This window comes from Antrostomus carolinensis, unplaced genomic scaffold (genome assembly GCF_000700745.2).
Source record: "Antrostomus carolinensis isolate BGI_N321 unplaced genomic scaffold, ASM70074v2 scaffold26958, whole genome shotgun sequence".
Taxonomy (NCBI): domain Eukaryota; kingdom Metazoa; phylum Chordata; class Aves; order Caprimulgiformes; family Caprimulgidae; genus Antrostomus; species Antrostomus carolinensis.
In genome coordinates this window covers 10,392-30,960 of record NW_010334097.1, presented here as the reverse complement: position 1 = coordinate 30,960, position 20,569 = coordinate 10,392, and the positions used below count along the sequence as shown (strand labels likewise).

The 20,569-nt window shown below is 38.6% G+C and overlaps 1 protein-coding gene across 1 annotated transcript in view; it reads left to right on the top strand.

The window, feature by feature from the left end:
* Nucleotides 1–14,382, top strand: part of TRAPPC11 (trafficking protein particle complex subunit 11) — a 25,173-nt gene extending 10,791 nt beyond the window's left edge. Inside the window, exons 14-28 of the mRNA XM_010174107.2 lie at nt 1,377–1,438; nt 1,541–1,673; nt 2,426–2,556; nt 3,045–3,200; nt 3,706–3,893; nt 4,580–4,728; nt 6,291–6,412; nt 7,069–7,188; nt 7,552–7,617; nt 7,719–7,875; nt 9,459–9,567; nt 10,289–10,380; nt 11,274–11,407; nt 11,780–11,947; nt 13,396–14,382. Coding sequence (XP_010172409.2) covers nt 1,377–1,438; nt 1,541–1,673; nt 2,426–2,556; nt 3,045–3,200; nt 3,706–3,893; nt 4,580–4,728; nt 6,291–6,412; nt 7,069–7,188; nt 7,552–7,617; nt 7,719–7,875; nt 9,459–9,567; nt 10,289–10,380; nt 11,274–11,407; nt 11,780–11,947; nt 13,396–13,440 — 1,832 coding nt within the window. The 3' untranslated portion in view covers nt 13,441–14,382. The remainder of the gene's footprint in view (nt 1–1,376; nt 1,439–1,540; nt 1,674–2,425; nt 2,557–3,044; nt 3,201–3,705; nt 3,894–4,579; nt 4,729–6,290; nt 6,413–7,068; nt 7,189–7,551; nt 7,618–7,718; nt 7,876–9,458; nt 9,568–10,288; nt 10,381–11,273; nt 11,408–11,779; nt 11,948–13,395) is intronic.
* Nucleotides 14,383–20,569: the final 6,187 nt, after the last annotated feature.

The window sequence follows — 20,569 nt, the reverse complement described above, 5'->3', positions numbered from 1 at the left end:
CCACCCTTACAGTGAAGAACTTCTTCCTAATATCTAATCTAAACCTCCCCTCTTTCAGTTTAAACCCATTTCCCCTTGTCATTAGTTGCCCTTATGAAAAGTCCTTCCCCAGCTTTCCTGTAGGCCCCTTCAGGTATTGGAAGGCCGCTATGAGATCTCCCCGGAGTCTTCTCTTCTCCAGGCTGAACAGCCCCAACTCTCTCAGCCTGTCTTCATAGGAGAGGTGCTCCAGCCCTCAGATCATCCTGGTGGCCTTCCTCTGGACTTGTTCCAACTGGTCCATGTCTTTCTTGTGTTGGGGGCTCCAGAACTGGACGCAGCACTCCAGGTGGGGCCTTACAAGAGTGGAGTAGAGGGGCAGAATCACCTCCCTCGACCTGCTGGACACACTTCTCTTGATGCAGCCCAGGATACGGTTATTGGCCTTCTGGGCTGCAAGCGCACACTGTCTGCTCGTGTTCAGTTTCTCGCTCACCCACCATCTGAGGCATAGAGCTTCATTTGAGACTGTTTGTATGATGTAAAAGAAACTTTCTGAGCTTTGGGATGGGGAAAACTGTAAAACAGCTAAAGAGGAAAAACATTTTTCCTAGTAAGTAACAAAGCTTAGCACCATTTTTATGGACTTTAAACTCCCAAATGCACTTCTCACGCTTTTACTAGGACTCTGCTGATGAAATATGCACCTGGTCTGTTTTAGAGAAAAAAATGTGACATCGAGTGGTTGCACAGTAATAATGCAAGCACTCTGTATAAAGTCTGTTACTTGACATTGGAAAAATAATCCTTTTGTGCCCTAAATTGCTAGCTAATACCACTGTTAGGTTAGGTGTGGTAAAAATGGGTTTGCATCCTCTGTTAGCTAGCCAGGCTACTCTGCTTTGTATTAAAGAATAGCCAGTGAGACAAACCCACCTTTCTGTATCTTCAAGAGAAGAGTGCTTATTTTAATCAGTCCTTTTTCCTTCCTGTCACCTTCTCTAGTGGTTGTTTCTAGTATTCAAGCTTGCTTCTTGGCGTGTTCTAGACTTTTCTATTGTTTCTCTCTTTTTAAACTTAAATAACAAGAAGGTATAGGCTTTATTCTCTTGGGATTTTCCTCCAATAAATTATGAAACACTTGGCTAACCAAAAAAAATATTTTACTTGGTTCCAGTGGAAGTAAGAGGAAACACTTAAAATGGAGAAAGTTCTGAAAACTGAATGAATCCTTCATTATTGGAGGATAGATGTTAGAATTATTTTTCTCCCCAGAATGTGTTTTTTGAAAGATGCCATCTAAAGGAAAGATTTTATTTTTAAGTTAAGAAAAAAAAAAAAAAAAGTAAGAGGACTTGCTTCTTTCTTGTAATTTTTGGTTTTGTTCTGTTTGCTAGCATCTACTCTTAAAGAAGATCAGAAATCTCGAATAGAAAAAAATCTGATAAAAGTTCTGATGGTAAGTGGCAGAATTCCTATTACCCTCTCAAATAATCTTAAGGTTGGTCAGTGTTTGGTAACCTTCTTTTATTGTTATTGGTAATATTCTGTCTGGATACAGAATGAAAGCCCTGATCCTGAACCTGATTGTGACGCTGCTGCTGTGAAAGCATCACAAAAATTGTGGGCTGACCGTGTTTCCTTGTCAGGGAGTAACATTTTTACAATTGAAGTCCAAGATTTTATACCATTTGGTAAGTAAGAAAGCAAATTTACACCAGATTATGAATTTCAATGTAGTTATGGCTTGAAAATAAAAACTAATTAGGAAAAATATGAAGTGTATATTAAAGCTAGCAACACTGAAACTCTTGTTTCAGCATCGCTCTGTTCTCCTAAATCAGTAAGACAAGTAGTGAGTCGGTGATCTCTTATCTCCAATATGGATTACTAAACAAGAATCCTTTAAGCATTGTGTCTGAGTGGGAAGAACCTCTGAACTTCCATCTGAGGCTACCTATGTGTGGTGGATTGACCTGCAAACCCAACACACTGTGCCTTTAAACATGGTAGAAGTAGTAAACCCTTGCTTTTTGAAAGGCTTCTGCCACTCTGGTGTGCTTTGAAGTAGGATGCTGAGGAAAGTGGGCAGAATGTGTGCAAACTAATACTCCCCATAGAAAGGGGCATGAGTGAGTGTTACCTACAAAAGAAATGTAACGAAGTGTACAGGATTATTTTTTTTTCTGCTGCATGTCTGCCTCTGCCTCTTCTCTGTAAAGATTTTGGTTAAGTGCTGAAAAGTGGCTTTCTGTGACAGTGTTAGTAGCCAAATTTGTCCCACTTGCATAAAAACCAAAGTTCTAAGAGTATACATGGAATAATCCTTACCATGATTAATTCAAGTGTGTGCTTCTGGAATGTAATGTTGTAGTTTGTTGTTGTAGTTGTACCTACTTCTTGGGTTTGTATTGTGTTGGGTTTTTTTCCTTTTCTTTAATTCCAGTGCAGTGCAAAGCAAAATTTCTTGCTCCTAGTTTTCATGTTGATGTTCCTGTGCAGTTTGATGTATACTTGAGAGCTGATTGTCCTCATCCTATCAGATTTTCCAAGCTTTGCATCAGTTTCAATAATCAGGTAACTATGTTCTAGCTATCTCTGACCTAGTGATAGAAGCTTATTATAAGACTAGAATAATATCTGGTAGTGGTTTTGAACATTTAAAAAATTTAATACTTAAATTGGAAAGGTGTTTTTTCTTTTTGCATTATCTATCACTTTTGACAAGTTTACTGATGCTGTCGTAAAACTCCCAAATGCAGTTTGATTAGTTTGTCTATCATACCTTGGTTTTTCCATGAAGCTCTCTAAAGTTTCAGAAGGATTGTTTTAATGTCTTATTTCTCTTGATGCTCTTGCATAAAGTTACATTAATATAATGAATATCTTGTGTCAAAGAATTGCTTTGTAATTACTTGTCTAACTTCAGTAGTATGAAAAGTAGCAATAACCCATACAGTCTGATCCAGTAACACAGGGCCTTAACATTTGCTTTACTACCATTACTCTCTAAATATGTCTTAAGTCTGGATTTACCAACTTTTTTCCCCACTCCTCTGTTGTAGGACTACAACCAGTACTGTGTGGTAGAAGAAGCCTATCAAAAAAGTGATATTCTAGAACAGTCATCACAAGGAACAATGTGTTTAGTCCCTGGCAAAACGAGAAAGTTCACTTTCAAATTTGTTGCAAAAACTGAAGATGTAGGAAAGAAGATTGAGGTTTGTCAGTTTGTTTTACACCTTAGTATTGCTTACAAAGAACTCAAAACTACAAAGCTGTCTCTAATCTGGCACCAGTTACTCATGTCACTGCAGTTCCAAATGTTTGAATTCTTGAAACTAAGTATTAAAAATGAGAGTAAAACTTTACTGACAATACCAAGGCAAAAAATTATCACAAAAATGTAAGTATTACTTCAAGTCTGTTTGTTTGTTTAAATATGTGCAATACATTAAAAAAAAAAAAGGGAGGGAGAGGGTGATGTAGCACTATGGGAGGAGAACAAAAACCAAAATACTACACTGCGCACACATCAGTAAGGATACTTTTCCCACCACTGTTTCATTAAATTAAATCCTGGAGTGATGAGGTGTCTTCAGTCTGCAAAGCTGCCAGAAGCTTTTCGGTGATATACAGGCACAATGTGTGTTGGAAAACTGAATTCTTACAGTAGGTGATCTGAAGACGAAGTTATCAGTATGTGTTTAAATTTGCTTCTGTCAGATCACCTCTGTGGATTTGATCCTGGGAAGTGAATCTGGCCGATGTGTGATTCTGAACTGGCGTGGAGGAGGTGGAGATGCTGCCTCAACTCAAGAAACGTTGCAGGCAGCACGTTCCTTCAGGCGAAGACCTAAGCTTCCAGATAATGAGGTCCACTGGGACAGTTTGACTGTTCAGGCAAGCACTATGTGAGTAAAACTAAAACCTTGAAAATATATATGATATATCATTGAGTCTCCTGTGAAATCCTGATCAGTCTGCTTAAAAGAAGAAAGACTTGTTGGCACTTCATTAATATGAGCTTTTTAATATGTCTTTGCTTAACTCAGGATAAGATAGGTACCATGTTAATTCTTTAGGACTTCTGAGGCTCCAGATAGCTAGAAGTACAGAAAGAGCTTGCATTGATCTCTGAGCATGCCAAGTATGCTTTAGTTCTGCCATTCACTTAACTTTGCTAGGCAGACTCTTCCCAGACTTCTGTGCAAACTAGGAGGTGTTATAGTTCTCTTTAAAAAGCCATGACACAAATAAAGAATCCCTAAGAAATTATATTGCAAAATAATTATTAATGAAGGGGCTAACACCAATTTAGATGTATTCAGAAGAATTAAGTCTAATTACTATTGGTGGGGGTGCTTTTTTCTTTCCTAGCAGAACATCTTAACCATTAATGCTTATTACTGGGGTTCCTGACTGTATTTGTAGAGTTGTTCCCAGCACGTTGCTTTTCAGGAATCTCACATCTCCTACTTGAATAGGCCATCAGTTGTCAGAACTCTCTTAAGCAATAGGCTGTTTTAATCTCCTTTAAAGTATGATTAAAAAGTTGTTATTTAAGAAACATACAATAACTGAGTCTTTTCTCTTAAAGGGTTATTTCTAGAGTGCCAAACATTTCTGTTCAGCTCCGTCATGAACCTCCTGCCCTGACAAATGAAATGTATTGTTTAATTGTGACAGTCCAGTCACATGAGGAGACAGTGGCCAAAGACGTTAAGCTTACAGCAGGTTTAAAGCCAGGTATTTGGGGTTACTTTCTTTTAATCCAGCAGTCTCTTAACTGACTCCTTGTTCTTGATGCAATGCAGAAGAATATAGTAAATGGCTCTCTGCAGTAGTAAAGAGCCAAACCAAAATGAAGGTTCTGAATGATGAGATACTAGTGGTAAGAACAAGAGCCAACAGACTCATTCAGTTACGGTTATCTTAACCCCTGCTTCTCAGTAGTGTTTACATGGGTATTTTCAAAAGATAAGTCTTTATGAGTTTAAAAGAAAATGTGGAAGCTTTTGTATTCGTTCCTAACCTTTTATTTAATTTGCTTATAACTAAATTTTTCTTTTCCCAAGAGACAGATCTTCTTGCTGAGGTGAAAGCATTAGACAGTGCTAGATAAATGTTTTTTAAGTATAGTCTCTGTGGATTTTCTCCCTCACCCATCCCCACGTTTTTTCCCCAACATGAACAATGTGGTTTGGTTTTTAAACCACTTGAGATCTGGGGAGTGGTGGTGAACTGAGACAGTATTCCTTCAAATGAAAAGGGAAACATGCAAATACTGTATGTCAGTCCTAGTTAGCTGTATGTAGTTATTGCTGACAGTTTTTAATATGTGAAATCCGAATGTTATACTTGATATGCCTGTTTGTAGTAATTATCCTAGAAGGCAAAGATATTTTTAAGCCACTGGCATATAGGATGCAATATGTGCTGTGTACTCTGAAATAGAACCACATTCCCTATACAGTCGTACAGTTCATTGAAGTCAGTGGAGCGTTCTTTAAACTTATTTAATTGACAGCTTGGGTTTGGCACCTAAAGCAGTGTTTAATAGTTGGTCTTGATTTTTATTTTATATTTTCCCCCCACTTCATTCTGACACTTAACACATGATATAGAAGGTCAATGTGGCTTGCTGATTATATTAAAAGAACAATTGAAATTTGTTCCTTCATTTATAGGGAAGGTGATATATTTTCCAGAGCTGTAACTCTTTGGCAAGGTGTTGCTTGTTTTGCTTTGAAAATTATCCCACGTGATTGCAGTAATGCCATTATTCTAGTCAACCTCTGACTGAAGAATGGTTTCACTTAACATCTATAAACTCATTTTTATGTATTTTCAACACAGATTTGGAAGAACAATTTTAAAAAGATGTAAAACATTAAGCCATGCTTTTGAAAACAGAACTGCAGAACAGTGCAGCTTCCTTTTTACTTCATATAGAGTATGAAGAAAAACTTGGATCTTATAACCATGTTGCGTTTTTATATATGATAGGGAACACCTAGATGCAGCTTCTGATTTTTTGAGGTTTTTTTGGTTTTGTTTTTTTTTTCCTGGCCTAAATAGATGGAAAAAAAAACCCCAACCTTGCAGGATGTGAACCACCCAACTTGGAAAACTTAAGGTGTTGTCAAATCTACCCTCTGCTGGTCCTTTTGAAAGATTACATCAACCAAATAAACAATGTTAATTCCTCATGGATTGCTTTTTGAGATCTATATCATTATTTTTAGTTATTGCTTTCATGCTTCAGTGATGTAAGCCTGTATGGAGATGAAGACTGTTTTTAATCCTAGGGCAAGATGCCAACCTAACTCAGAAAACTCAGGTGACTCTTCATGCAACAGATGCATGTGATGACTCCTTTCCTGCACTGCTTCCTGATATCCCTGTAGGGGATTTGCAACCAGGTGAAAAGGTGAAGGCTTAAAACCTTCTTTCTATATCACACTTAAGAAAATGGGGATCAGCTAATAAAAGGACCTATGTTTACTTTCAGATATCTGAATTAATCAATTAAATACTTAGGCCATATTTTACCTATTGTTTACTTGTAGATTAGTATTTCTTTAGCTAGATCCCCTTTTGGACTAGAGTTGGGAATAAGACGTATTCTGGGATTGATGTTACAGCTGGGAGATAAGAAATAAAAAGGCTAATCTCAGCTGTTGATTAAATGCACTGCCTAATAGACAGTAGATAAAAATAGGCAGCAAGTACGATTCGGCACGGTAGAGGATCAGATACGCAGATGTTGCACCGAACTGAGATTGTGACTAGTAAACTAGAAGTTGGGTATATCCTATATTACACAGTAACAGTTCTTTTCTTGTAGTGTTAAGAAACAGACAAACATCAGTGGCAAAGCAACTGGAGCTGTGCTACTCTGATTAAAATCATTCGCTGCATGATAAAGATCATGCATTGTAGAGGATTATTTATTGTCAAAATAATACTCATTCTACTATTGCCCTCTTGGACCAAGTAAGATGATTAACAAGTTTTGGATGCTTCTAGACCTAATTAATAAGATTTAGGTATAGCTTGGCTCATACTGTCTCCTTTATTTTGCAGCTGGAAAAGCCAATATACATTCGTTGTGGAACAGTCGGTGCAAGAATGTTTCTCATTTATGTTTCTTACTTAATCAACACTATCGTTGAAGGGAAAGAAATCCTCTGCAAATGCCACCGGGTAGGATGTAAAGATGCACCAGTTGCCGGAGATAACATTCATCAAATGCAAGAAATATTCTCAATCTAAAGGCTGTAATTCCAAGTCTCTTAGAAGCCTTTGCAGTAGGTAGAAAAAAATGCTAAATCTGCAGTATGGTAGCCCAATTTACGGTGAGCAGTTTCATAAGTATAATCAGAAGAAAAGTTTTCTATATTTATTCTTAAATATCTTAAAGATACAGTCTGCCCTGGGGAGGACTTGGTTAAAATTACAATTAAAAGTCACTTTACATTAGTAACCTTTGACATCAGTAGCTAGGTCTGACACTAAATATAACTTTTTTTCCCGCTCTTCTGCCCACCCCTCTCGTTACCTATACAGGATGAAACTGTAACCATAGAAACAGTATTTCCTTTTGATGTTGCTGTCAAATTTGTCTCCACAAAGGTACGTGTTTGAAAAGTTGTTGGTATTTTGGAATCACACCACCTTTAATAGTTGTACCCTGTTTAGTTAGAAATAGCCAGAGCTTGTGTCTGTCTTGACAGTTGGAGCACTTGGACAGAGTATTTGCAGATATTCCATTTTTACTGATGACAGACATCCTGAGTGCCTCTCCTTGGCCTCTCACTATTGTAACCAGCCAGCTACAGCTGTCGCCTTCCATGGCCCCAGTAGATCAACTGGAATCTTACGTGGAGAATGGTAAGTTTTCTTAGATTATGCTCTCTATCAGGAGAATACTTTTTGCATAAGTTGAGAATAAGAAAGGGGGACATCTTAAACAGCATTTGCTTATCAAACTCTAAATAGAAGAAAGCTGCTTAATGCTATAGTTTCTTTCCAGAACACAACTTAAACAGCAGTACGCTTCAAAGTGTAGTTCTACTTCACTTAAGCAAGTAAATAGACTTGAATGATAGATAGTAGCCAAAATTCTAAATATAACAGACTTAAGGGAAAGCACCTGAAAGTACTTCTGATATGCACCTTCTTAGATATCCATATGGAAAGATACTCAATGTTTCCAGTGTTTATGGGCTTCCTATACTTTCTAGAATGTAAACACTTTACCATGTGATAGAGGCAGCATCCAAAGTGACCCATGTCCATGATTGCAGTCATGAAACTGAAAAATGTAAAACTAGACAGGGTGGGCTATAAAGACCAGTTAGAAGTAAGCATCTTTTTTTATGCTAACACAGTTTATAACTTATTAGTTAAATGTAAAAAAAAATAATCTTGTAGATCTCAACCTTTAAGAGTGCAATATGTTAGCTTTAAAGTCAAAAAAATTGAGTACTTGGCAGTAGAGCTGATCCAAAATCTTCTAACAAAACATTGTCTTTGCACTTGCTGAGTCAGAGATGTGAAAATGTGTATATTCTGTCAAAACGTGGAATAAAATGAGGCAGTCTGGGTACCTGCCTGATTGTGGGTTAGCTGTCCACCCATGTAAGACTCTAGTTCCTCTGTAGGTTCAAGGGTTACCTGGCAAAAAGCAATTATTTCCCAGGTCCTTTAGTCTTCAAACTACGAGTCTTCATTTTCAGCTCTGGCACCCTGTGCTTCATGGCTTCTGGTTGATGCTCCTAAAGAGCTAACTACCAGGAGGTATGAACCCCCTCAGACACCAGCTGTTCAGCTGTCCACATTTTAGTTGATTCCTATCTACCACCCCTCTGCCCAAGACTTGATAAAGAATAATGATTGAGTGACTGAAACATATTCTTAGTATTTTCTTTCTTTAAATCACTCTGTAAGTGAAAAGATACTTTTTTAGTTCATTCAAGTGGAGGGGGGCGGGGAAAAGTGTGAAAAATCAAAGCCAGTAGATTTTTCTTGTGTTCCCTCTCTTCCCCACCTCTCATCCATTTGAGTGGGAGAGGAGAAATGTCCATGTTCATTTTAATTTTAAAACAAGAGACACCTTACACTGAATTGTCTTGGAATTTGCTGCGGGAGAAGTGTAGGATTTGAATTGGTGTTATTTTACCCTTTTTTGTATATGAACTCTAAATTTGCAATTACTTGTACTGTGTGTGCATGAAAGACCTCATAATGCTGTTCAGAAAGTAAACTGTCATATATCTGTATATGACATGCTTTCGTGCGTTGGGATACTTAACAGTCTTTATTGAATTTATATGTTATATAGGTACACTTTGCAAAGCACTTCAAAGACCTTTCTGGCTGAACACTTGTATTTGTGTCATACTGGATTTTTAGACTTGGTGGATTCTGCAGTAGTGATTACACTTTGATTTTAAACAAAATCTTGCTGATAGTTGTTTTACAGACAGGTGAGAGTGCCAGTGAGTGCTTTTGCCTTCGATGTCCTCCAGTTACTAATGCTAGTGGAGTGGCAACTGGATGTTATATCATTTCCTGGAAGAGGTAAGTGTCTGTTGGCCTGGATGGAGAGAAGGAATAAGTTGGTTTGATTTTAGAGATGATAGTGAGGTGGGTGTTTGGTTTTTTGGGTTTTGTTTTTGTTTTTTTTCTCTTGGTTTTGGATCTTCCTTTAGCAAGCACTGTCTAGACTTTGGACCTTACTAATTACTGCTTAGCTTTGATTAGATACATATTTCACTTAGGAGATAAATATTATGTGGTTATGGTTTTAACAATCCATGAAGCTTTCGTCTTTGTAAGACCTTGGGTCAATTACAGATCTATTTTGTCACCTTCTGCTCCCTGTCTTCTCCAGTCACTAAATGTTTCCTTTGAGAAGCCAAGTCAAAGGAATAGTTTTGTGGTGGTAGAAACAAACTTTTAAAATGGGAAAACTAACTGTTGTCCCACACTAGACTGTGGGTTTATGTGTTCACTCAGTTTTCAAGAACAAATGTTGAGGTATATCTTTCTTCTAGTTTACTTTTGTTTAGAGCTGTTTAGTGTTCTTACTTGCCTTTTGCTATTTTATCTCCACGCTATATCACTCTTTTTACTCACTTCAAATGATCCAATATAAAGATTTGGGCTTTTATGCTTTCTGCCACTGAATTTACTGTAATTTTAGTTTAGTCACATGTAAATGATGTTCTCTTGGTGCACTCACTTGATACTTTAGGTTGTATAACTTTCAACATGGCCTGCATTTGACTTTCTCCTGCAGAAGTTCACCTGTGGAAAGTGTACCTGTTGTTAGTACAGTCATCACTCTACCGCATGTGATTGTAGAGAGCATTCCCCTCCATGTTAATGCAGGTAATATTAATTTGTCAACATATATGTCCCCATTAGAATTTTTAGACTGCCAAAGTTTTACAGCATCCAGAGCTTGCATTTACTGTAGCAAAAGACAGAAACCTGATATTATGAAGCTAGTGAAAGAAACTATATCATTGCCTGGACTGCCTCAAGCCTTGCCCCTCTTTTCCCCCTTCAGTTCAAGAGTAGAACTGGAAGGTAGTTACATAAATGTGTTCTCTTAAAAGCTGTTAATGATCAACCTGTGTTAATGTGGCAGCATGAGGATGGAATTATCTCTGCCGATGCTGCCTTCCCAGTAGGTTTCTCTAGATGCCTATAGCAAGCATTGTTCCATCCACCCACACCCTGGCTCCATCCCAGGAAAGAAACAGCCTGGAGAATTGGAGCTGCTTGCGGGCAGGTGAACTGTTTCTCTTCCAGCACTTCACCTGCACAAGAGTAGAGGGGGAGTGGAGAGCTTGCTGAACACACAGAGTTCCTTTGCTTTCCTCAGTTTTGGTTTCATTTGTACTGAGATTATTCTACTGTCCTTTCCTGTTATATTTTGAAGGAGCTTCCTGACAGTATCTGATAAGGTTTTGGTAAGCTGAAAATACCCAGCAGCATCCAAAGTGACTTCCTAGTTAGCATTCCTGGACAGTCTGACAGTTGAGAGTTTTGTAACTAGATGTTGAAGAAGTGTTACTGAAAAGTTGTAATGAAGGTGTATTCTGTTCTTTCGTATTTTGTTTCTGAAAAATCTTGCTGGAAACACTTTAGATACCTAGTTATTGTATTTTTTTCTTTTTCCTTCAAACTTTTCACTGCTTTTTGTGATAGACTTATTTTTTATGTATGGAACTTTAAAACCTATTTTGTATTTGAGATTACTTGCTTTCTTTCCAAAGATCTGCCATCGTTTGGTCGAGTCAGAGAGTCCCTACCTGTTAGGTATCACCTGCAAAATAAGACCAACTTAGTCCAGGATGTGGAGGTTTCAGTGGAACCCAGTGATGCCTTCATGTTCTCTGGCCTTAAACAGGTACAAAATTGTCACATCTACTGATCTTGCTGGCTGAAGAATACATTTATTAGACTTACACTGATGTGCAGAGAGGTCAAACTCATTGTTCTTTAGATGTTTAAAATATGGTAAATTCTGTCCATAAGATCACATGGATGCAAACTCCATTTAAAGGAGGGCTGGATGGAAGCCTGACTATGAGCGATTTGTCATGCTTATGGGTAACATGGTGCTTCAGTGTAGAAGTAATAGTCTAACTAGAATAGGAAAGTAGTCTCATTCTTTCCAACTTCAGAAAGTAAACAGTATATAAATAGAAAATAAACAGAGGGCTGCTTTTGGTCACAGAACTTATCTGTGTTTGTGGATTTTTTTCTTTTCTTTTTCAAGATCCGATTAAGGATCCTTCCTGGCACACAGCAGGAAATGTTATACAACTTCTATCCTCTGATGGCTGGATATCAGCAGTTGCCATCTCTTCATGTTAACTTACTGCGATTCCCAAACTTCACTAATCAGTTGCTCAGACGATTCATACCAACACACATTTTTGTAAAGGTAAGACTGTGAGAAGTGCATTGTGTCTAAAGGCTCCCTGTGGTGCTGCTCAGTTCTTGGGGACTACCACCCCACCTCTCTTCAAAGCTGAGTATTTCTAAGCACACTAAAATGGCCAGCTTAAACAGAGTTACTTGCTTTGAAAAGTCTTGGATTGTGCATTGCTGTCATCAACCAAAATCCTTAGGAAATCTGTTCAAGTGCAACAGTTGTTTGGTTACAGTTATATGAATTAGGTGAATGTGCTTAGCTTGTCCCTCTTATTCCATGTCTTACTCTGTAAAAATGAGTTTTAAAGTTGTCTGTATCTTGAGTACATTGGAGTGAGCTAAATGTAATTAAATACTTTCATACCGTAATTTATAGCACTTCTGGGGAAAAAAAAAAAGTGTTTGAGCAACTCTTCTGACTAGGTTGAGAAACTCTATAGCATCCCACACATCCCTAAATAACTTCTAAAAACACATCCTCTCCGTGAATCACTCGGTCTAGATTTTATTTTTTTTTCTTAAGTGGTATGACTGTGAAGACAATTCAGTCATGTCATGAAAAATAGATGACAGGCTGCTTTTGACTTTTTAAGAATCATTTAAATCCAGTTGCCCAAAACAACGCTTTCTTGTTCCACTGCTGCTGTCTCCAGAGTATTGTATTCACTTTTTAGTCAGACTCTTATCAAGCAAGGAGCCTGAAGAATTTGTTTATATGACTTGAGCTGGACTTGTTCAGACATCTGTAATCCTGTTTCCAGGAAACAGGTCTGGCATTCTTTCAATTTTCTTTTAGCTAAAAGAGACAGGTAGAACTTAGTTTTTACATCTGCTGTCAATCAGTGGCTCTTCTAGACTGGTTGTCAAGATGTCCTCCTAAGTCAGTACAAAAGGCTTTTTACCTCAAAGGCGTGAAAAGTGTGGTGTTCTCAGCACTCCCGTGGAATCTCTCAGGCTTGAGAATTCTTTGCTTTTGCTTTGGGGTTGTCAGGACCTCAAAAAACCTTATTGTAAGGATGCCTTTTCTCCTTTAAAACTTCTTCCTTGCTCTCTCCCATCTCTAGTGATTCTGCTTAGAATTCCTCTAAGAAACTGTCAGTCATGTTTTATGCATTGATAATTATCAGCTTTTTATGCTGCAGTAATGGTCAGAACTCTGATCAGCCAGGCCTTGTGCTAATCTGCCCGACTGTGTATGGAGATGCTCTTGGCTTTTAGCAGAGCAGTTAAGCAGCTGAGGCCTCTACCATGTACTCACTGGGCCAAACTGAACTTCCAGTTGGATGTCCTCTCTGTGTTTGTGCTACTGCTGGACACCAGTGGAAGCAGAAATAGGCTTGATGCTTACACTTGTGTGCTAGAGCTACTTTGATCAACACAATGTATTACAAAGTGAGTTTCATAACAGCCTTAGTCTTTTGCTTTTTTTCTTTCTTCTAATTCTCTATTTTCTTAAAGCCTCAGGGTCGTCAAGCAGATGATAACTCAATTGCAGCTGCGTAACTTGGAGACCTGTACCTATGCACTTAAAGAAAATGGGATGTTGCACAGAATATATAAAGCTCACTTTGGAAACATGGCTTTAATCAAACCATAAGAGTTAAATTTTATTGTTAAATTGCAACTCTTAGCAGAACTAATGTTTTAAAAAACCCTAGTCTCTTGTAGACTTTATTTAGGGAATAAAAATAATGGGAAACTTGGTGCTTTATTTAACAGGAACATTCTTTTGAAGTTAACTTTGAATGTCAAACTCTTAAAAGTATTATTAAGGCATATTAAGTATGTTGAGTATTTAAGTGAAGAAATGCTAATTCATTTGACCAAAACTGAAAGACGTTTTCATAATTAACAGCAAGTTGAAGTGCAAAGTTTGGACTTGCTATTAGAGATTCATAATATTGAAAATAATCATCCTTCACAGAAGTTTGTTCTGTGCTGCTTGTGTTGAGGGCAGAACAGGGTGTGCAGTAGCGCAGCAAACTACAAATGGTTACATTGTACTCTTGGCATTGAGCAGCTTACTACTAAAAAAAAAAATAATAAATAAATCTAAAAGGCAGTCTTTCTCCTGGGTAAGCCATCCACCCAAATCTGAATTCAGCAACAGCTAGTCTAATGAAGAGAGAGATTCATTCGAAACAGCTGGCCTCTCCAACCTAAAGCTGGTATGGTTTTGGATTGTTTTTACATACACAGCTTCCAGATTAAAAATATGTCTTGGTAGTCTCTTGCTGTGTGAGTTTAAAAAATGGACATCCTACTGTTGTACAGCTCCAGGTGAACTGGTGGTTAAAATAAAGTAAATCATGTATATAAAAAAATGCGTTGTGAAGACTTCAGTTGTTTAACTTTCTAAATAATTACATTTTGATTGCTTGGGAAATACCTTATTTATTGTCAAAGTGAAGTTCTAATAAACAGCTTGTAACAGTACTCCTGAAACTGTGTCCTTATTTGTGTTTTCACAGCTGTTGTTTCATAACTCTGGCCTGTCTTGTGGGTGGATACATTCATTTATGGCACTGAAGTCCAAAATAACAGCTGTAATTCTTGAAGAAAAGCATTAGAGAAGCATGTAAATGTTCCTTACCAGTGAAAGGACTGTAGGCTAATTGGCAATCCTGAAAGAATATGCGTGAGCATATACAGCTTTCCCATGGAGTGCAGATGTAGTTACACTATGAGTTTTTTTCAGTGTATAGATGCAGAAAAGAAGGTGGCTGACAAACCATGCTGGGAAGAACAAATGAAACCTTCCTTATTCTTTGCTTAAATATCATGAACTAAGTAGCAGTCATGGAATAGGTATCTTATCTCTTTATTTAAGAGTGGAAAATGTATTTCATTTCCAATTTTTTTTTTTTCTTTTAAGTAGCTGAGTGAGATTACAGCAACTCTGGCACCTCTGCTGCTGCTGCTTGAAAGGCATGTTGATGCAAGTGGTGTAAGTATTCAGTGTAAACTGGGGTGCCTTTGTCCCCTCCCAAAACAGTCTAACAGCAAAATAGTGATTTGCATTCCTTTGAGAAAGGGGATGGCATAAAATACTTTCGTGGTTACAATAATATTAGTCTTAAGTGAATTGTGTAAATGGGTTTCTACTTAAAATGGTGAGTAATAAAAGTAGGAACTGTATAAAAATAGTGTAGAAATACAGAAATGCAAACTTTTCCCACACCATGGGGGAAAAAACCCCTACTTGCTACTTTGTCGTAGTTGTGACTTGTGTTTTCCTTTCCATTTGCAAAGAAAGTCTTTCCTTGTTTTGTGTGATCTTACTGCAGCTGTAAATACTACAAAGCAAAGATTTTTGTCTTAGTTGTCTGTAAAGAGCTAGGCACACCTTCTGTGCTATGTAAGTGACTGATGTGGATGAAAACATGCAGCAAGCAGGAACCACCTTGTTAAAAATGCTTGAGAAATGATTAATGATGACTATCTTCCTGACTCATAAGACTCTTATGCTGAGGGGAATGTTTGTGATTCATAACCCAAATCCCTTTGGAAGTCTTGAGATAAAAAGGGCACGTATATTTCGGTGTTAACTGCAGGTTTTTTATAGTTTACTGTTTGGATGATCACCATTGAAACTTCGATATATATATTACTTAAATGTAGTCTATTTTAATTGAAACTAATTAAGCATCAAAGAAAAGAGAAGCCACTTTTAGACTAGCTTAAAAATAGCTTTCAGGGGGAAAAAAAGTTTGAGATCAACATGTTCAGACTGCTACTGAGCTGCAGACAGCCCTAGCAGTATTGTTTCCTCCCCTTTTATGCTACCAAGTGTATGAGAGGGAAAGAACATGGCCCATCACCTGAGCTCTCATGGCCTACAGTGAAGTCTGCAGCAAACAAAGATACTCTATCGCTTCTTTGCTTCTGACCACTAAACTCCATTTAGAATTTCAGGAAAAGTGAAAGATTAACAGATTTTAATTCCTGATTGATTGTTAGGGTCTTGCATGATGTCTTCTCAAATCATTGATTTACACAGGGGTTTTGGAGGTTCTACCAGCTTCCTTTTTGCATGTCCTAATGAACAAGGTGTTCCTCTTCATGCTTTCTCTGCCTTCAGTTGGGAGATTGGAAATCTCTAGGTAACAATACTTCTGCTGTGATTCTCCTTCAGGTTGGAGGTTGTAGTATGTAGAGTAGGAAGAAGAAAAAAAAATCCTCTCAAAAGCACCTTGTTCCTTCTCTGCTACTTCCTTTTCCAAGAAACAATGAGCTCCTGCTCCTTTATGTTTTTTCAGTGAAGAAGTTAGGCTAAAGGAAAGCAGTGGTGAACATGGGTACCTTACCCCAACCTGCCTTCCCTGTCCTTCCCCAGGGATGCTTTTGACAAGAGACTGAAGGGTTCTGAGTAGTAATCTCTGGTCTGTTCCTAGGACCTGGCATTTTACCTGGTTAACTGAAGTGGAGGAAGGAGACCTGTGCAGGACTTGGGAGTCAGTGTGTTCAGCTTTCGCAGACTTGGGGTGTCTATGCAGATTGCTTTGCATCTCTCAGCTTTCAGGGTATCGAGTATGCCCTGCCAGACATTTGCTCAACGGGGTGCTGAGGCAGCTTCTCCTAGCGTAGCAGGTTTGTTGCATTGCCCCACCACACCAGGTTGTAAAATAGTTCATGTTTGTAACACTTCTTACCTCACCAGGAATGTGACTGTTGAAGAGCTGTAAAGTGCTGCTGAAAGTGAGTTGTATAGTCAGTAGAAGTTAGGATATATCCCAGTTAGCCCTTGTGCTTAAAGAAGGTTCAGAAAATAAGTTTATATGATGTGTAAAATAATTTTAGAGAATTGTTTTTTTAGAGTTCTCTGCAGGGATGGTTTTGGTTACTATGGTAACTAGATAAGGGGAAAATAATTTCAACTGCTTTGAGGTTTCTGCTCAAGTAAACTCTAGATTTTTCTTTCTTTTTTTTTTTTTTTTTTTAATGGGAGATGAACAAACCTCGTGGAAGTATTAAGTGCCATGTGGGACCTGTTCAGCCCTGCTTAACATAGGGGCTAGTATGCTGGTGTACACCTCTGCACTCTGGGTGACTGCAGATGATATAAGTGTGGATTGGTCCTGAGATACGCAAACTGGTCCAAACTTACCTTAGCTGTTCTGCTCCACTTCTCAGACATCTGCAGTCTCTCTCTACCGGCAAGGATGCCATCTGTGTGGAGCGTGACTGCCCTTCCCCTTGCTGGTGGAGGGGTCTTGGCAGAAGCAAGGTTCCCACTTCCCACGAAGGTGACTTGAAGGTTCCCTTCAAAGCCAGCCTGCTTGCTCGCTTGCCTCTGCAGATAGGTACTTGCTTCCAGAGATCACTGCAACCATCTGGTTCATCTCCCTTATGTTGTTGTTATTTCTTGGTAAGTTTTTTCTCAAAAAGCTCTGCAAGTTTTCTCTGGAATGAGCTCTTGAGTTTTACTATTAGTCAGGGAACTAATTGGTCTGCTGCCTCTCCTGGACCCCCTTTGCACCTTGGATGCTGGATGTGCCTCAGATTTCTGCTTGTTAAGGGCAAAGCAGGGACAACCCTTCCTTTGTTGCTAGAGCAGATTGTGTTGGGACCTGCTGTGAGATTGTGCCCATGGATTTCTGTGATAAAAACCTGCTCTGAGAGAGCTCTGTCAGCCTCTGGACTAGGAGGGAATTCTGCTTGGCATTGATCCATGTGGGAATGTGCATATGCACTGTCCCACTGTGGAAATACCTAGACACAATGCAGGACTTCAAGGTTTCCAATCTCAGTGCAGCTCTGGGATTTGTCTTTGTACTCTGTAGTAGAGATGGAGACCGCCCTGTGTCCCCTGCAGCACGACTAGACAGCAGCTCATGGGAGAAAGGATGGTTTCCTACCAATTAACCATGGATTCTTCACAGAGTGTTACGTGCACACTCACATCGGCATTCAAAAGATGGTTGCTTACTCTTTGTCCTCTATTTCAAAGTCCTGAGAGAAAAGAACTCTGACTCTTCTAGACAATTAGTCTAAAAGAGCTCTGCTCCCTTCTTATACAGTTTCTGAACCACCTCTTTTGCACCTCAAGGGGTGTCAACCAGAGCTTGGAAAGCCTCCCTCGTCGGTGTACGCATATTTGGTCATATATCTTAAAGCCCTTAAAGGTGAGAAGTAACCAAACTTCCTTGCCAGTTGCTGCAGAAGGCTCCACGTTCTCTGCCTCGTTGTCTCATTGCCAGTGAACATTTACAAAAAACAAGAGGGTTTCACATTGCAGGGTGTTACATAGGTAGACGTGAGCATGCTAAGCTAAATGTAAGGGAATGAGCTAGATTAATCTTGTCTGTCCTTTGTCTTGCAAGCCTTACAGAAACAGTTTGAATTTTGAGGGAGGTGAGGAAGGAATATATGTTGCAAACACTAATGGGAATGAATCATATTTTAGGAAAGCAAAACTCAACGTTTCTGAATGCTGTAATTCTTATTTCCAAGGAGATGACAAGTGTTGGGTAACTAAACCCAGACATTTATGTATTTAAGTAGGATTTTTAAATACCCCAAAGATTTATCCAAGACAGTATAAATTCCCTCTGTCCCCCTCGACTGAATGTAAATATTTTATTCTAGGCTTTTTTTCAATAAAATTATGTCAAATTTCCTTGCCAGATTTCCAGATAACTTGCTGGGGAACATGATAGTGTGCAAAGGCAATCAAGTTTGTATATCCATGCTTATAGAATGTGTTGTATCAATGCGAAACTATGTTAACTATGTGTGCTAGTTACCATAGTCTGAACTTGCCAGTGGAATGGGGAGATCTGGGAGTCAAAAATTTCTCCCTGGAAAGTAAATAAAAACATGTAGCTGGCATTTTTTTGCCTCCCTTTAGGAGTTGCTAAAAAGTGTTTGATTCCATTGAGACATTTGAAGCTGACCTTCAGGCTGAGATTTCAGTGAGTCTTTCTTATAAGTTTAACTGTTCTTCCTCCAACAGTATTTCTATTTTAAAGCATGCACATACTTTCTCCCTCTAAACCACTTTGCATGCAAATGTTTAGCTTTTCTGTCTTATTTACACTCTTTAGCAATTATTGTGGGGGTTTTTAAAAATATTTTAAAGTAGTTAAAGGAAAAGCTTGAACTTTTGAAAATATTTGGTTTCCCATACTTGAATATTTTTTTGGCAACCGGTATTTAAATTATTAATTTCCCAAATTAATTCTATGTAATACAATGAATCCAGATGGTTCTCATTATGTAGATTCTGTATATACATACATGTATATGTACACACACCTATGTATGCCAACAAAATAAATAAATTCCAGTAGAACAGTAATGAATACCCAACTGAGGATAAACCTCCTTGTACTCCCCTTCTCTGTCCCACATGGAAGATTTTCCATTAGCCAGCAGCAGGGGATGAACTTAGGCTGATTTCTCTTCACCGTTTGATTTCGTGATGCCATCTTAGAAGTCTCCTTGCCACCCGTGTTTGCGAGCAGTAGAAGCAGGGGTGGCTGCCTTGCAGCCTCAGCTGAGGGGAGATTCAAAGTGCTTGCTTCATCCCGAAAACATAAGCAAAATAGGGAGCTGCTTCACAGCAGTCGGTACCCAGTCCTTCTCGGAGTCACCCTCTATTAGCCTGGCATAGGCATATACATACATATATACACATACACACACACACATATATATATACACACATACCCATCCTGTGTTTTGTTATTCTCCTCATCTCCTGGAAGCTTGGTACCTGGACATATGTGCTCAGTAATGGACTCTTCATGGCTTAAGAGCTGTGCTCTCTAAAGATAGTTCACAAGTGACAGAGCAGATAGCTGTAATAAATATGAAAACATGTGTGGCAATCACAGAGGGAAGGAAATTAGAAATGCACTTGAAAATATTAGAATGCTCACTGTTTGTTTTTCTGCATAATGCTTTTTCTGTGGGCCAACATTAGAAAGCTAAAAAGTGAAATAAAGATATTTTAGTCCAGTTTTTAACTACCAGTTTTTAACTACTTGTCTTTATAACAAGGAGAACTCTAGTTTTTCTCTGTCTGCTACAATATAGCCTGTTTATAAGATGTTTACTTGGCTAGGAGGTTGCAGAGAGGTCAGACAAATGTTATCTTTTTAAAAAATCTCTCACTGCTCCTCCACCAAAGACTTTCATGTAGGTAACGTAGCAATTGTCTGTGTTAATTCATGACCTTGAAGGTACTCATCCCTCAGAGTGGATTCAGACTTGAGAAGTTTTTAGTTCAAATACACTTATAGCCCAGGAACAAAGGAGGTGCTGATAAGAACGATTAATGAATTAAGTGAAGGAGTTTGTAAGTAGTGAGAGAGGAACGCTGTTATCCCCTTCAGCCAGGTACTGCTGAGTACATGGGGTAATTTAATAGAAATGTTTTTCTATTTCCCAGGTTAGTTACGTGTCCCTAAAAGGCCGTACTCTTTGCAGGAGTGAGGTGATGCTGCCTCACTGACTGGAAAGGAGCTGTGCCTATTTGCACCTGGGGGAATCTGGCATGATGCTCTCTGTGCCAGGGTTACCCCGTGGGATGAAATGTGCACTGTTCAGGAGAGCACGTGGGATTTATCTTGGATTTCATTGCTAGGGGAAAACTGGCATTACTTACAAGCACTACCAGTTACAAGCT